Here is a 16,872-nt window from a genome sequence, read left to right as displayed (position 1 = left end):
AACTTGGTTACACTAAGACTGTTCTTTTACTCCATTTCAGTTTGTTGGTAGCATAGAAGGTAAACTTTTTTAGTTTGGACTGGAAATTTTGTACAGGTTTATTTAGAGATTAAGGTTATTTCTGTGTCACATACAGAAAAGTGTCCTTACGCCCAAGTTGCATCTCATGCCGACAGTCATGCAGGAGCTGTCTTTACCCGGATGAAACGGACTCCAGTGGATAAGGAGCTAATGCCAGCACAGCCTGAGCTTACAGACCCCACGGGGCCTGCGGGGCCTGCGTGAGCTGTCCTCCCAAGCACCCTTTAGCTTGGGGCTTATTCTCTTCCTTCCAGAGCCTAGGGAATCCACTTACACCTTCATGGCCTTCAGAATGCCTCCTCAGCCACCTGGTGTGTAAGACAATGCAGCTTGGGAAGCAGAACAACCGCCAAATGCAAGGCTGTAGCGCATACCTTGTCCCTGTCTGAGCAGCCTGTGGCCGGCCGCAGTCTCTCCCCCTAGGGTCCCCATTCCAGAGATGTCTAGAGGGTATCCCCGTGGCAGACTTCGTTAATCAAGCACAGCATCCCTTTGTAATGGACCCAGGCACAGCCTGCCTCACTACCCTCAACCCTAGGCTCTAAGCAATCCCCACGTTTATTCAGAGTTGGCACAGAACATGTAGCCTGCTTGGTGTTTCTGGCCTAAGGACACCTCAGGGGTGACAGAACCTGGGCAGAGCCCCAGCACCGAGAGTACAGTCAAAGGAGATGACGGAGGTCCTGGTGCTGGAGAGCCCTGATCTCTGAGGACCTGTGTTATACCCACGTGATGAGGATCAAACCATATATACTACTGGGAGGAAGACTGTTGACCTAGGTAGTGGCAGAGTAGTAAAGTCAAAAGAGAAAAACCACGTGTTGGGTTTGGGGCTGTCACGTATGAACAGAATAAAGCAAAAAATAATTATTAAAAAAAATTTCCAAATGACAGATTTTCCCCCTCCCCTTCTCTGTATTATTTCTGCCAGATAACCAACTATGCACATGAACGCTAAATGAATATCTTGGTGTTGATGTCAACATTGTGTATAACCATTTAAGGAAATTCAACAAAGCCTAATATTCATGGAGTTTACTGAGTTTTACCAAATTCTTCCTTAACTAATGAGAGTTTTTCAGGGTTTTAGCTGGGAGACAATATCATATATATTTTAGAGGCTGTCTTAAAGGATGCAGTGTATGGGTCAAAGCATAACCTCATACATATGCCTTCTGTATTTTCGTTTGAAAACATGGGTTCAGATCTCAAGGGGTTGAAAGGGAGAATGAGTCTCCTAACAAGTATGCCTCACTATTGCCCTAGACAGGTTTGTTTTTCATTATTACCACTTGGAGTCAGGCAGTTTGGAGGTTGCATTTATCATGGAAGGAAGGATGCCACCCAGGAATATAGCCAGGATATCAGATTCTTATTAGATTATTAACTGTGAATTACTTTGAGCTTGATTAGTTTGAGATCCTCTGCTTCAGAATTCGTCCAAAGAAGGCGTTACTCTCTTGGCTGTGATCATGAATTCAAAATACCAAAGATTAATTTAGGCTACTGACATTTATTTGGAGTGGATGAAGTTTTAGACCATCCTATCAGGTAAAGAACCTTAACCAGAGGAGATGCTCCCTGAGGCTTAAGGTAAACAGGGAAGGTTTATGAACAAAATAAGTAAAAGTATTAGCTGCAGCCTCCTGAGTAGCTCCAAGGCCTGAAATGTAAGAGCTGTGCATCTGTGCTCCAGCTAATGGGGATTGGTTTCTGCTCTTTAGGGATGAGCGTTTCCTCATCTGAGCAGGTTTTTGAGTGACTGTTAAGGAAAGTCCATTCTCACTGTATATGTATGTATGTGTTATTTTTTATCTGTTTATTATCCAAATAGGGATCCCTGGGTGGCGCAGCGGCTTGGCGCCTGCCTTTGGCCCAGGGCGCGATTCTGGAGACCCGGAATCGAATCCCACGTCGGGCTCCCGGTGCATGGAGCTTGCTTCTTCCTCTGCCTGTGTCTCTGCCTCTCTCTCTCTCTCTGTGACTATCATAAATACATTAAAAAATTTAAAAAAAAATTAAAAATATATATATATATATATATACTGCAGTTAGACCAACTAATGCAGTGGTATCACCCAGGAATTTTTGACTGCTGCCTTTGGATGTTATTTAGGCAAAGGAAGAAATCAGCAGGTAATCAGCAAGAGAGGAGAAAGCAGGTGAACGGTGGCTATTGAGAAGAAACAAATCTCTATGTTGTGGGTGGCCAGTCTCAGAAACCAAATGGGTGCCTGAATTGGGTGGTGCTCAACACCACGAATGGCTACCCCATCTCTCTTGGATCTTAAGCCACTTGCTATATTCCAATAGGAATAAACTGCATGGAGCAAACATAAAGAGCTCTTCTCAGGACATAATCAAATTGCAAAAGTCAAAACACATCAACATGAACCACCTTTAAAAATACTAGCATTTAAGAAATACATCTTTAGCCTTCACAAAAAGATTTAAGAATTTATTTGCATTTTCAGGAATGTACATATTCAAAAGAAACACATATTGCTATATACCACGTATCATGCATTTATTTTTAAATTGGAAGTAATCTTCAATATGCCATATTGAAATAAATATGAATTTCAAAAATTTCAGTAAGCCAACGGCTGTAATTTATCACCTCAATTATACATCAACTATTGAAATTAAAACTTTAATTAGAATATGTCATTAAGTGTATAAGGGATAAAGAAAGTGCAGTCTTTATTTGTTAAATTAATGCAAAGCTGATTCAAATATGAATTTTAATTAGTGTTTTGTTTCATAAGTATTTACTAAAACATACTCTTAGTCAAGCAGGTCTGCTAATATCTTACATCCTTGACATAATATTTAATTGATACATTTAAATTTGTAAGATATACAGACTGAAAAATAATATGATGGTCTTACATTCCAAGGAAATATTTGTTTTTGCTAGGGAACTAAATCTTTGATTATAAAGACTGATTATAGACTATGAGCATTAGTGATTTTACAATATAATAAATTGACATTTAACGCTAATGGTATTACTTGTACCGTTAATTAAACATCTCATAAAAGTACTAATTTTTTTCCATATTTCTTAATAATTTCCTCTATAGATGACCTATTCACCTTTAACATACTGCTGACATTCTCGGTCCCTGAGGAAAGATAATGACTAAATTAATCTCTTTTGTTTGAGGGCAGTCCCCATACCCTTGTTTCAAAAATAGGTACACATGAGTACTTGTTGATTATAGGCAGGAACAAAGGCCATGATTATCTATGTATGAAATAGGAATTTGCAGATCTTCTCTAGTATGAAGCGCTGTTACAGTACTTATCAATTTAGGCTCTGACCCCAGCAACTTTGGGCAAGCAGAAGGCCTTATTTTTATGAAAAAGTAACTTTGTGAGTTCCTCAGGATTCAGCATGTGGTCAGTCAGCATACTCTTAAGGTTAAGCATAATGAAAAATAATGATATTTTGACTAAATGGATAATAAAATTATTAGTGTCCTTGTACCAGGAAAATGAGAGGAAAGGGTAAAGAAAAAGACAAAGGAATACTGGGACATGTTCACTAGTTAATGATCATGTTGAATTTTAGGCTTTACCTCTAGGCTAGAGTAGAAGAATGGGAATTTTGAAAATGAGATGGAGATACGGTGTTTTCATTAAGGTCACGGTGGTTAGAATGAACGGGATTGCCCATTAAGGCCTCTTCCCAGCTTAGAAAGATCTACTCCCTCTTTTTCTTCTTTCCTGCTTTATTAAATTTTCGACAAGTAAACAAACAACATTTTGTGACCAAGAATATAGCAGTTGCCACACAGGCCAGCAGGAATCCAATCACATCCAAGGAGTGGTACTGGTACCAGGTTAGGTCATGGGAGGCTGGCCGCAGGTGCTTGGCTCCTTTGTGGCGCATGACAAACTCAATCCAGAAGACTGCTCGGTCCAGGGGCTTTACAGGTTGATCATGGTGAATCCTCGATAATCTTGTAGCATTCTCTTTATAACTGGCAGGCAAAAATATAGAAATTAGAGAGTTTCTGTTTTCATTACAGGTAACATGTGATACATGTTATAGGTTATGTAAGCCAAAGGCCATAGATATACTGAGAAAAAAAATTCATTCTTGCTGAGACATAAACTTTGTTGGTTGCATAGCATCTTAAGAGTCAGGAAGGGAATATCTAGATGAAATATATTCTTAACAGAATGTGATGAAATGCAAACATAAAAAATGGATTAAGTTTATTGCAAATGTATGTCCTAATTTCTCCAAGGAGGAATTTTGAGATTGCGTAAAGTATAGTTTCCAGGGTTGTTCCAAAACCAAGACTGGGAGTAACCCAATATTGTGGGGAAACTCCCATAAGTAGGTTCACAAGCATGGTCTCTAATATCTGGCTATATATGATCATGATTATAGACAAGCTGATAATCAACATTATAAACAATTTCTGCAGTGTCTAAGACCCTGGCACTGTGATAATTCCTCCAGTGCACACAGTTGGGTCTCTATGATGCAAAGGACAGTGTCTATATTGACAATATCAAGGTTGATAAAGATACTGGGATAATTTTGGAAATGGCAAGGACATGGACTTTGAGTTTTTTAGATAAATAGAAATATCTTGTTAGAATTAAACCCCCCTAATCATGTGGCATGACAGTAGCAATAGTTATATGGAGTTGACAACTCTAATCTCTCAAACAAAAATGGATAGAAGTATGTGTTTGAAAGGCAAGTAATATCATCACCAACCATTTCTTGATTGATGAGCCAGAATTAGTATATTTCCTTTGGGTTTTGTGTTAGAGATAAAAGTTTCGACCAGATGACGTGAAGATGGTAGAAGATAAATGACTTGGGAAGAGATGTCCTAGTGTGATTTACATATTGTTGGGATTGGAGAAGGAGAAATGTGGTTATTATTCACCAGTGAACACGGTATGCTAGATGCAGTAGGAGAGGATAATTCACTTATGTTTTTTTTGTGTGTGTGGTGAGAAAGAATATCCTTCAATCAGATTGAAATGTTAGTAATATATATACTATATATATATATATATATATATATATATACAGCTTTTCACTTGAGATTATTTTTTATTTTTTTAATTTATTATTTATTGGTGTTCAATTTGCCAACATATAGAATAACATCCAGTGCTCATCCCATCAAGTGCCCCCCTCAGTGCCCATCACCCAGTCACCCCCACCCCCCACCCACCTCCCTTTCTACCACCCCTTGTTCGTTTCCCAGAGTTAGGAGTCTCTCATGTTCTGTCTCCCTCTCTGATATTTCCCACTCACATTTTCTCCTTTCCTTCACTTGAGATTATATATACATATTTCATCAAAGAAGATTTGATTATACATATATATAATCATAGTAATAACCAATATTTATAAAATTATTACCTACTCAGTATCTCTCTTCCCTGTGTATATGCACATATTGATCAATGGTATTGCAAGTGTTAATGATGGTTACTTTTGAATGATAGAGTGAATTATCACTTCCAATTTGGTACTTAGTTAAAGGTTATAATATTTAAATAAGCATATGTATGTGTATTTATACAAACAAGCATATTGTTCAAAATATGTCTGAGAACTCACACCATCATTTAATGATTCATTCTGAAAAAATATTAATAAAATATTTGAAGTATTAGTCTTTTACCCCATTTTCAGCAAATCACTTCAATGTTTAGAAAATGAAAATAATAAAGTGGTTTTGATATTGGTCATGTTATGGTTGTTATTTGAAAGTAAATCAGTTACAAGGCATGAAACACGGAATATTTCCAGGTGTGATGGGTAGCCTAATCCACAGTAGGCCTTTAAAGCAGTAGTACTTACGAAGGTTCATTAATGACTGTTCTCAGGGCATGGAGCAGATCTGCACTGGTCATTGTGTTGATGTTCACCTCCACAGCTGCTCCTTTGGCCTTCATGTGAGCGATGTTGTCAGGCTGATCAGCAAACATAGGCACTCCCACCATAGGAACCCCGTGATAAATAGCTTCATAGATCCCATTGGTTCCACCATGAGTGATAAAAGCTTTTGTTTTGGGATGACCTAGTTTGGAATTGGGTGAGAAGTAGATGAGGATTTCATTGTCATGGGTTAACAGAACTGGAGAGAGAGGGAAAAGACTACAGGGGAAAAGACTCAATGAAGAAAGCAGCAGTTTTCTACAAAAGCCAAGAGCACCTGGGCTATGGCTATCTCAGAAAACTATGATCCCAGGAAAGGAGGCAGTAGTTCCCTCTGCATTGTCTGCAGAGACTTTACTGAGGAGGAAATACCTGAACTGAGACTGAAACTTGAAGAGTGATGGGAGTCTCAACTGAAGATGCTCTTTTGTGAATCGAAGAAAGCACCGACTCTCTAAAATGAACCGCCAATTCTTGAATTATTTCTGCTTTAAGACGGCAAGTAAAATGTGACATTTGATTTTCTTTTTCTAGCTTTCTTTCTTTCTTTCTTTCTTTCTTTCTTTCTTTCTTTCTTAAATTTTGTTTTAAATTCCAGTGTAGTTAACATACAATGTTGTATTAGTTTGGGGTGTACAATATAGTGATTCAACACCTCCATACACCACCCAGTACCCATCACAACAAGTGCACTCCCTAGTCCTCATCACCTATTTATCCTTGCCCCGTCCAATCAATTCCTCTCTGGGGACCAGCAGTCTGTTCCCTATAGTTAAGAGTCTGTTTCTTGGTTTGTCTCCCTCTCTTTTTTACTTTTCCTTTGCTCATTTCTTCTTCTGTTGTTGTTATTGTTCCCTAAATTCCTCATGTGAATGAAATCATATGATATCTACCTTTCTCCGACTTATTTCTCTTAGCACTATACTTCCCGCTCTATCCATATCATTGCATATGGCAACGTTTCATTCTTTTTAAAACTGAACAATATTCCATTGTATTCACATACCACTTCTTCTTTATCCATTCATCAATTGATGGGCACTTAAGCTGCTTTCATATCTTGGCTATTGTAAATAATGCTGCTATAAATATAGGGGTGCATGTATCTCTTTGAATTTGTTCTTTTGTATTCTTTGGGTAAACCTCCAGTAGTGTGATTACTGGATCATGGGGTAGTTCTATTTTTTACTTTTTGAGGGACCTCCATACTGTGTTCCAGAGTGGCTGCACCAGTTTGCATTCCCACCAGCAGTGCAAGAGAGTTCCTTTTTCTTCACATCTTCACCAACATTTTTTGTTTTGTGTGTTTTTGATTTTAGCCTAAAACGTGACATTTTACCTACTAAATATTCATTGAATGTATTTGCTGCTAAACAGCCACTTTACTTGCCCATTATCCAACTGTACAGGTTTTCTTCCCCTCAGTCTTACCAAGAAGATCATTCTGGGGTATCCAGTCATAGAGCCGAGTATTGGTTCCCAACGTGGCTGGTTTGTTTCCTTTGTATCTCCATAAAACCTGTCAAAGACAGTGCTTTAATTTTGCAAGTAAAAACGCACAGTGAAGGCATCTTAGGGCTGTAGAATTATTTGTAAGTTATGTAGCCCACCACTACTTTATGTGATAGTGAGAGAAGTGGACATAGGGGTCGTTTGCAAACACAGAAATATAGGAGGACTGTTTACATTAACCCTGTCAAAAAGGGCTTGTCCTAATAGTTTATTAAGTATAGTTTCATCATTTTTACATTTCTCACTTAAAAATCTTTGGTGTGACATTATAAGTGAAGAGATATTAAAAAAATAAAAAGACTAGTTTAATCAGAGCATGGGGGTTTTTAAATAGCATTGAAATAAACATGAAAACTGGTAATTTATTAATGTCATAAGGCCATCTTAACTCTCATGTTTCAAACATAATGTTTTCCAAAAATGTACTTAGCTTTAAGTGTTTATTGTATGCTTGTTGAATGATTGTATGCTTCTTTCCTGCTTCCCTCTCTTCTTCCTTCCATCCCTCTCTTTTCTTCCTTCCTTCCTTCCTTCTTTCCTTCCTTCCTTCCTTCCTTCCTTCCTTCCTTCCTTCCTTCCTTTTCTTTCTCTCTCTCTCTGTCTCTCTCTCTCCCCTTCTGCAGTGTTTGAGGGAGGAAGAGCTGGAGGTTTGCTTTATTTCACTATTTAATGAAGTATCATCTTAGGATGTTGACCTTTTGTCACATACTTTTGCAGGATGAGGAGCTCTGTAAAAACTAAGTTCAGATTAAATATTATAAAGGAATTTATTTTTATTTATTTTTTATTATTTATTTATAAGAGAGAGAGAGAGAGAGAGAGAGACAGCCAGAGGGAGAAGCAGGCTCCATGCAGGGAGCCCGACATGGGACTCGATCCCTGGACTCCAGGATCACGCCCTGGGCTGAAGGTGGCGCTAAATCACTGGGCCACCCAGGAATCCCAGGTAGTGAACTTTTTTTTTTCGAGTTTTTAGTTTATTCAGCAATTCAATACTTCATCCAGTAGTCATAATGACAAGTGCAAGCCTAAATCCCCACTGCCTATTGAACTCATCCACCCACCCACCTTTCCTCTAGTAACCATCAGTTTGTTCTCTTTCATTAAGAGTTCAGGGCAGCCCGGGTGGCTCAGCGGTTTAGCGTCGCCTTCTGTCCAGGGCCTGATCCAGGAAACCCGAGATCAAGTCCCACGTTGGGTTCCCTGCATGGGGGCTGTTTCTCCCTCTGCCTGTGTCTCTGCCTCTCTTTCTGTGTGTCTCTCATGAATAAATAAATACAATCTTTAAAAAAAAAGATTGTTTCTTGGTTTCTCTGTCTCTCCCTCTTTTTCCCCATATTCATTGGTTTTGTTTCTTAAATTCCACATACAAGTGAAATCATATGGTATTTGTCTTTCTTTGACTTATTTTGCTTAGCATTATATTCTCTAGCTCCTTCCATGTCTTTACGAAGGGCCAGATTTCATTCTTTTGTATGGCTGAAAAAAATATTCCATTGTATATGTATAACACATCTTTTTTTTCCCCAATTTTTATTTACATGTAGTTAGTTAACATACAGTGTGATGTTGGTTGCAGGAGTATAATTGAGTGATTCATCACTTAAATAATACCATGTCTTTATCCATTCATCTGTCCATGGACACTTGGGTTGCTTCCATAATTTGGCTATTGTAAAGCTGCTATAAACATCGGGGATGTGTACCCCTTTGAATTAGTCTTTTGGCATTCTTTTGGTAAATACCCGGTAGCATGATTATTGGATCATAGCATAGTTCTATTTTTAACTTTTTGAGGAACCTCTATACTGTTTTCCAGAGTGACTGCACCAGTTTGCATTCCTGCCAGCCATGCAAAAGAATGCCTTTTTCTCCACATCCTTGGGTGGCAAAAAGTGCAGAAATAAATAGCAAAGACTTAACAGCCCTAATTAGTAATGCTTACCATTATGGAGGTTTATATATTTTAACTAATATACAAACATAAAAAGTCCTAGGGTATTTCATGAAGAGGAATCTATAAAGAGTAGAAATCTAGAACTATAATGACAACAAACTTCAAGTTAATTGAATATAATAAATCAGAAAGTATATATTATTTGATAATAATATTAGGATTTTTAACTGTTTTTAACTGTAGAAATTTCAAATTAGAAAAATTAGGCTTCCACTTCTAAACCAACTAGATATTGATACAGTCTCAGTGAAACCTAGAAACATAAAGTATATCCTCGAGCATAATTCCTGTCTATTCTACGTACACTATCTCTCTTTTCCTGGACCTTGGCACTAACATACTTGACACTTTGGGGGAATAGTCAGTGCAGGTCATAAGATTTCACATAGTAAAAGATTTTTGGGATCTTAACATTGTCATCTCTATTTCACTGAAAATAAATGATTGTACGAACAGATGTATTTCCATAGTAATTCAGAGACTTACTCAGAAAATGATTAAATGTGCCCCAATATACTATTTAATGTTTTAAGAAATTTTTACCTGAAGGTGGTATCAGTTACACTCAGTGTTTCAGAGTTTATCTAGAAAGAGTACTTTCCCTCCAATTGGCAGAGTGGCTATCCACCAGGCCCCAGAGTTGTACTGACCTTCTGTGGAATCTGGGCAAGAGCCGAGGCAATGAGATTGGCCTTTTCATCTGTGAGATTTTTGACCATTGACCCCAGAGAAAACACCACAACACCATCTTCACCTGAACTTTGGACAAATTCTTCCATTTCCTACAGTGATAAAATTATCTTTATTACAAATGTGCAGGATCACAGGGGAAAAAGATTTCATTTATACTTCTAAAATAGACAGTCATGAGAAGTATCCGAGATGTTAGACTGGTTCTACTTTTTGCCACAAAGAACCATCTAGCATCTTTAAGAGGAAATAGGTTTCTGAAAACTATGTCTTAAATATCTAATGAGTGATTACAAATAAAGGCATAAAACTGATCCATTATACAAAGTGAATAGGCAATAAGAGACATCTCTTCCCATGGCTCATGAAACTCTTATATTCAAGGCTTAATTTTATGAACCAGCGAGGATATTTGCAAACTCAAAAATATTCCATGTAAGGAAACCCCAAAAAGGGTCCTAACTAGATTTTTAAAATGTGCAGGTCAGTTTACATGCGTAAGATTATTAATAAATCAATCCAACTCTCTGTTAGGCCTTCAGGATATTTTTCTCATGTTTATTCTTTGCCTGATGAATTGGACTAAAAATGATTTTTTTTAGAATTGACACATATAGCAAATCAGTTTATTATTTATTTATTTATTTATTTATTTATTTATTTATTTATTTTTAAAGATTTTATTTATTTATTCATGAGAGACACACACAGAGAGAGAGGCAGAGACACAGGCGGAGGGAGAAGCAGGCTCCATGCAGGGAGCCTGACGTGGGACTTGATCCCGGGACTCCAGCATCACTCCTTGGGCCGAAGGCAGGCACCAAGCCGCTGAGCCCCCATGGATCCCCATTGCTTTCTTTCTGTGTATGCAGTCCCTGGCACAATTTTTTCATCAGAGATATAAGGTATGATGATGTTCATATTGACCAAATGTTTGTATTAATAATTGGGTTTGAAATAGAATAATCCCCTCACTTGTAAAACATGTAAAAAACATGTCTGAGTTGTTTTTGAAATTGTGTGTATGAAAAGTAAGGATGGCATGATGAATATAATAGTGTGTATATAACATAATATATTATAAATATAATATGTAATAATATAAATATAATATATCTTGTGAGCCAAGGAATATGTCCTGTCTCTTTCCATACTTTCTCTTCATATTGGTTTACTATCTGCTATAATAATACTCAATTGAGCTTACATGTAGCTATAACTTGACTGGTAAGAAAAGCATATTCAAAATCCTATAATAAAATTTAAACTTAAATGTATATCTTACCCGAAACAGAAATCAAGAACTCTCCTGCTAATACTATTCAACTCAGTCTTCTACAGAGATTATGTTCACTCACCTACATCCTAGGCAAATGAGTCTCTACCTCCTCAATTCCTTGATAAAGTAGTTATTGATAAAGATAGCTAAATACAATATTTTTATCATGCTTATCTATTATTCTCTATTACTTCTCATATTGTCTTCTTCCAGCATTTTTGACTGTCCACATTTATTTATTTATTTAGATTGTGGTATACAATTTTCCTTTCATTTCAGAAAAACCTGACATCATGGTCTTAAAGAATGAATTCAGTTTGGGGGCACCAGTGTGGCTCATTGGTTGAGAATTTACCTTTGGCTCAGGTGATCACGGGGCCCTGGGATTGAGTCCTGCATCGGGTTCCCTGTAGGGAGCCTGCTTCTTTCTCTGCCTATGTCCCTGCCTCTCTCTGTGGGTTTCCCATGAACAAATAAATATTAAAAAAAGAATGAATTCAGTGTTTAGGTCTCTTAGTTCTATGACTTCTTTGTTTTGATGACTCCTAATCTGTTTCTGATGCTCTCTACTAAAACCTAGACCTTATATTATCCAAATGATTCCTCTAAGTACCCACCTGAATACTCTTTTGGTTCTTTAAAGTTAATAGGTCCAAAATAAATTCATCATTATTATCGCAAAAAAAGGTTTTTTCCATGAATTCTTTTTTATCTTGGTAATGATCGCTTTTATCCAGTAAGTGTTACCTGAGTCCACGTCTTCTGTCAACATTTTCTTCCTACTTACAAAATTCTGGAATCTACCTGAGGATTCTCATGAAATCATTATCACTCTACCAGTCATTAACAGTCCCAATTCGTAACTCCATCATGTGTGTTAGGAAGACTATTGCAATCTTCTGGGGGATTTTCAAGTCCCTGCCTTCCTGTTACTTCAATTCAGTACCCAAACTGTAGACACACTGATATCTTAACTTGCCCCTTGAATTGCTTTTCTTCAGCCAAAATATCAAAGTGAAGTCCAAAAAGGTAATTATCAGTCATGAGAGAACTTTATGACTTACAAAATAGACTTGGAGCAGAAAACAGCATATGTCTGTTATCAAGGAAGTATACTTTAAAGAAAACTCAGCATTATATATCATAAGATACGAAAGAAATCCTCCAATGTAATAGACCTACCTTAGGTAATGGTTTGGCAGGTTTACAGTGCAACCCTCCTACAAACTCAAAATTGGGTAAGTATGGGCGAGGAAATTCAAAATCCCAATATGTCCGGATTAGCCAAATTTCTGCTTTCCCCATAATCTCACATAATGTAGTGGGTCTTCCTGGAGGAAAAAAAAAAAAAAAGTCAAGCGAAGGTTATCTGTATTTATGTTTGTTGGAATACAATCTACACTAAATTACTGACAAGTTATTAAGGAAAAAGATAAATCTATGTCTCCTAGATTATTTATCACATCGAGATGTTAAAAGGAAGGGAAAATTAAAATGATAAGGAGGGAAAGAGAAAGAAAAGGAAGGAAGACAGGAAAAGAGAGGGAAAGAGATGGAGAGAGGGAGGAAGGAAGAGAGACAGGGAAGAAGAGAGGGAGAGCGGGAGGGAGGAAAGAGAAGGTAAGAAAGAGAAGGATGAGAGATGAGAAGGAAGGTGGGTCAAAGGATATTTGGGTAAGGAAAGTAATGTGCAAGTGTACTTTCACAAAAACAAATTCAATAAAAAATTTAACCACAACTCTATGTATGATAAATTTAATACTCATTGTTTCTCTCCAGTTAAATGGCAGGTGATAGATTAGCCCCATTGTATCAACACAAATTCCCTCTCAATGGATCTTTAACTCCTAATTAGTATTGTATCTCTACCTTCCAGTCTGTTATAGTTCACTCATAATGAACTTCCAGCCTGTCTGCTTTACTCATAATGATAAAGAATCCCAGGAGCAGCCCAGGTGGCGCAGCGGTTTAGCGCCACCTTCAACCCAGGCCCTGATCCTGGAGACCCAGGATCGAGTCCCATGTCAGGCTCCCTGCATGGAGCCTGCTTCTCCCTCTGCCTGTGTCTCTGCTTCTCTCTCTCTCCTTCTCTCTCTCTCTCTCTCTGTGTCTCTCATAAATAAATAAAATATTTTAAAAATCCCATCAGCATTTGTTTATCCTCCTGAATCAAATCCCATCACTTTCCACCACAATTGATTTGCCAATATTTCATTAGTAGGAATTCTCTGAATAATTCATAGCCAATACAAACCCCTTTGGAATATGAAATATACATGTACATATCATCAACATAACACAATTATTTTGGTGTTACCTTTAAAAGATGTTTTTTGAAAGGGAGATTCTAAGTATGAATTTTAGAAGATCTGTAGAGAGGAGGAATGATTATTTGCAAGTGACCAAATCAACCATATTTAGAAACAAACAAACAAACAAACAAAAAACATGTTTTCCACCTAACCAAATAAAAATTCTTATGAGAATTTCCTTTCCTAAAGATTATAACCAAAATTGGTGATCATATATAACACAGACAGGAGAGCCTCTTTTTAGTCATTACTTTGTAATGTTTGAATTTATGTCTGATGTTATATGGTCAAATGCCTTAATTTGATAATGAAGAAGAATTTCTGAAGGACACTCAACTTGAAATCATCAGAGTTTGGATAAACACATCACTTCACAGATTCCACGTCAAAATACTTATGTACGTTAGAGGTCTTGTACCGCATGTGATGTCCTGTCTTGATTATCGCCTCCTTAGGTGAAATTATTGCATATAATTTATAGGCCACATTTTGAGAAGTACCTAACTTAAATATTTGCTAAAATTCAATATTTGAAGCAGTGGTGCACAGTTACAAATATAGAATCAAACAAAAGTAAAGAGAATAAAATTAAAAAGCCTGCAAATATTGGCATATAATTTCATAACACATTTTAAATGATATATTGAGGAATTACAAAACAAAAATATAGAATTAAAATTTACCAATCAAACTTCTTCCCATAATTATATGATTCAACACACTGAGTTATGAACACAGTGCAGAATTACATAAATGAGCTGTTAAACTGGAGTTACTATGTAAATACTGCTACTGTTTGAATAGAGTGTTATAAACCTACATGATGAGTCTACTAAGGTGGCTTTTAATTTGAAAGAGCCTGAATTTATAGCAAAATGCCTTACTATAAGCAAGATAGGAGGGAATTTCAGTGGACAGTTACCAGTCTCTCAGAGGTAAGTCGTATTAGCTGGGTTGATACCTAGAGACAGCTTTTCTAGGCTAAGATTAGTAATTTCTCTTTGAAGACATGTGAGGAAAAATATTATATCTGAATCACTGTTTAAAAAAGTAATACTTTACTTATTTAGAGCAGTTTCTGGATCACAGTAAAATCGAGACAATGAGAATAATTAAATAAATAAGAATAAATATTTATTCATAGGGACTCAGAGAGAGAGGCAGAGACACAGGCAGAGGGAGAAGCAGGCTCTGCGCGGGGAGTCTGATGCGGGACTGAATCCCAGGATCCCGAGATCATGACCTGAGACAAAGGCAGAGGCTCAACCCCTGGGCCACCCAGGTGCCCCAAGGCGGAACTTTTTCACATGCCCTCACCTTCACACATGCATAGACTCTCCATTATTAACATCCGCAAACATCGTGGTACATCAGGTATAAGTTCATTACTTAATGAACTTACACTGGCACATTCTAATTCTCTAAAGTCAGTAGTTTACATTATAGTACACTCCTGGTATTGTTCGTTCTATGAGACTGGACACAGGTAGGATGATTTCTATCTGACTATCCATCATTCTGGTAACAGAGTATTTTCACTTGCCCTAAAAGTCCTCTGTGTTCTCCCCTTTCATCCCGCTTCCTCCCCACCCCAAACCCAGCCCCCACTCCTAGAAAACACTGATATTTATTGTCTCCTTAGTTTTGCCTTTCCCACAATGTCATATAGTTGGACTTCTACAGTATTTATCCTTTAAGGTGGCATTCTTTGACCTAGTAATATGCATTTTAGGATTCTCAATGTCTTTTTCTGGTGTGATAGCTCATTTCTTTTTAGTATTGAATAACATTTAATTATCTAGATCTACCCGTTTATCCATTCACCTACTGGAGAACAGCTTGGTTGCTTCCATGTTTGGGCAAATATGCATAAAGCTGCTATAAATATCCATGCCTCATTTTTGTACAGACAAAAGTTTTCAGCTTATTTGGGTACATGCCAAGGAGTATGATAGTATGGTAAGAGTATGCTCAGTTTAAGAAACCATCAAAATGTCTTCCAAAGTGGCTATAGCATTTTGCATTCCCACTAGCAATAAATGAGAATTCCTGTTCCACAACTGGCCAGCTTTTGGTATTTGTCACTATTCTGCATTTTGGCCACTCTAACAGATGTGTAGTGCTATATCATTATTTTAATTTGCATTCACCTTATGACACATGATATGGAGCATCTTTTTACATATTTGTTTGCCAACTGTGTATCTTCTTTGTTGAGGTTTCTGCTTCGCTTCATTTTTAATTGTGTTGTATGTCTCCTTATGGATTTCTAAGAGTTTAATACATACATAAATATTTTGAGAGGGATCAGAGAGAGAGGGAGAAAGGGAATCTTAAGGAAGCTCAATCTCCATGCCCAGTGTGGAGCCAGACTTAGGGCTCAAGCTCACAACCCTGAGATCGTGACCTGAGTTGTTTTTTTTTTTTCTTTTTATAATTTTTTTTAAACTTTTATTTATTTATGATAGTCACACAGAGAGAGAGAGAGGGAGGGAGAGGCAGAGACACAGGCAGAGGGAGAAGCAGGCTCCATGCACCGGGAGCCCGACGTGGGATTCGATCCCGGGTCTCCAGGATCGCGCCCTGGGCCAAAGGCAGGCGCCAAACCGCTGCGCCACCCAGGGATCCCGTGACCTGAGTTGTAATCAAGAGTTGGATGCTTAACCAACTGAGCCACGCAGTGGCTCCTATAAAATATTTTAGATAACATTCTTTATCAGGTATGTTCTCTCAATCAGTGTCTTATTGTTCCATTCTCTTGAAATTGTCTTTTACAGAGAAGAAGTTTTTAATTTTAATGAAGTCTGACATATTCATTATTTCTATTTTGTGCCTTTGGTGTTGTGTACAAATGCTCATTGCCATGTCCAAGATCATCTAGGTTTTTTTTCTAGGTTTTCTTCCAGGAGCTTTATAGTTTTGCATTTTACATTTAGATCTATGATTTATTTTTAGTTAAATTTTGTGATGGGAGTAAGTTCTGTACTTATGTTCTTTTTTTTGCATGTGGATGTCCAATTGCCTCCAGCATCATTTCTTGAAAGACTATCCATTGTACTACATTTGTTTCCTTGTCAAACATCACTGGACTACCTTGGTTGGGTCTATCTCTGGCATC

General features: G+C 37.4%; 1 protein-coding gene across 3 annotated transcripts in view; it reads right to left on the bottom strand.

Annotated features, from left to right (window-relative positions):
• Positions 1 to 2,511: 2,511 nt before the first annotated feature.
• Positions 2,512 to 16,872, bottom strand: part of LOC112923689 (UDP-glucuronosyltransferase 2A1) — a 49,661-nt gene continuing 35,300 nt past the window's right edge. For all 3 annotated transcript variants that reach the window (XM_026003521.2, XM_072748839.1, XM_026003519.2), the window contains 5 exons: positions 12,625 to 12,773; positions 10,124 to 10,255; positions 7,436 to 7,523; positions 5,927 to 6,146; positions 2,512 to 4,070 (listed from right to left, as the gene is read on the bottom strand). In XM_026003521.2, coding sequence (XP_025859306.2) covers positions 3,791 to 4,070; positions 5,927 to 6,146; positions 7,436 to 7,523; positions 10,124 to 10,255; positions 12,625 to 12,773 — 869 coding nt within the window. In that variant the 3' untranslated portion in view covers positions 2,512 to 3,790. The remainder of the gene's footprint in view (positions 4,071 to 5,926; positions 6,147 to 7,435; positions 7,524 to 10,123; positions 10,256 to 12,624; positions 12,774 to 16,872) is intronic.

The sequence above is a fragment of the Vulpes vulpes genome, chromosome 2 (genome assembly GCF_048418805.1).
Source record: "Vulpes vulpes isolate BD-2025 chromosome 2, VulVul3, whole genome shotgun sequence".
NCBI lineage: Eukaryota > Metazoa > Chordata > Mammalia > Carnivora > Canidae > Vulpes > Vulpes vulpes.
Note: the sequence above shows the minus strand (reverse complement) of the source record. Positions and strands in the feature narration are given on the sequence as shown.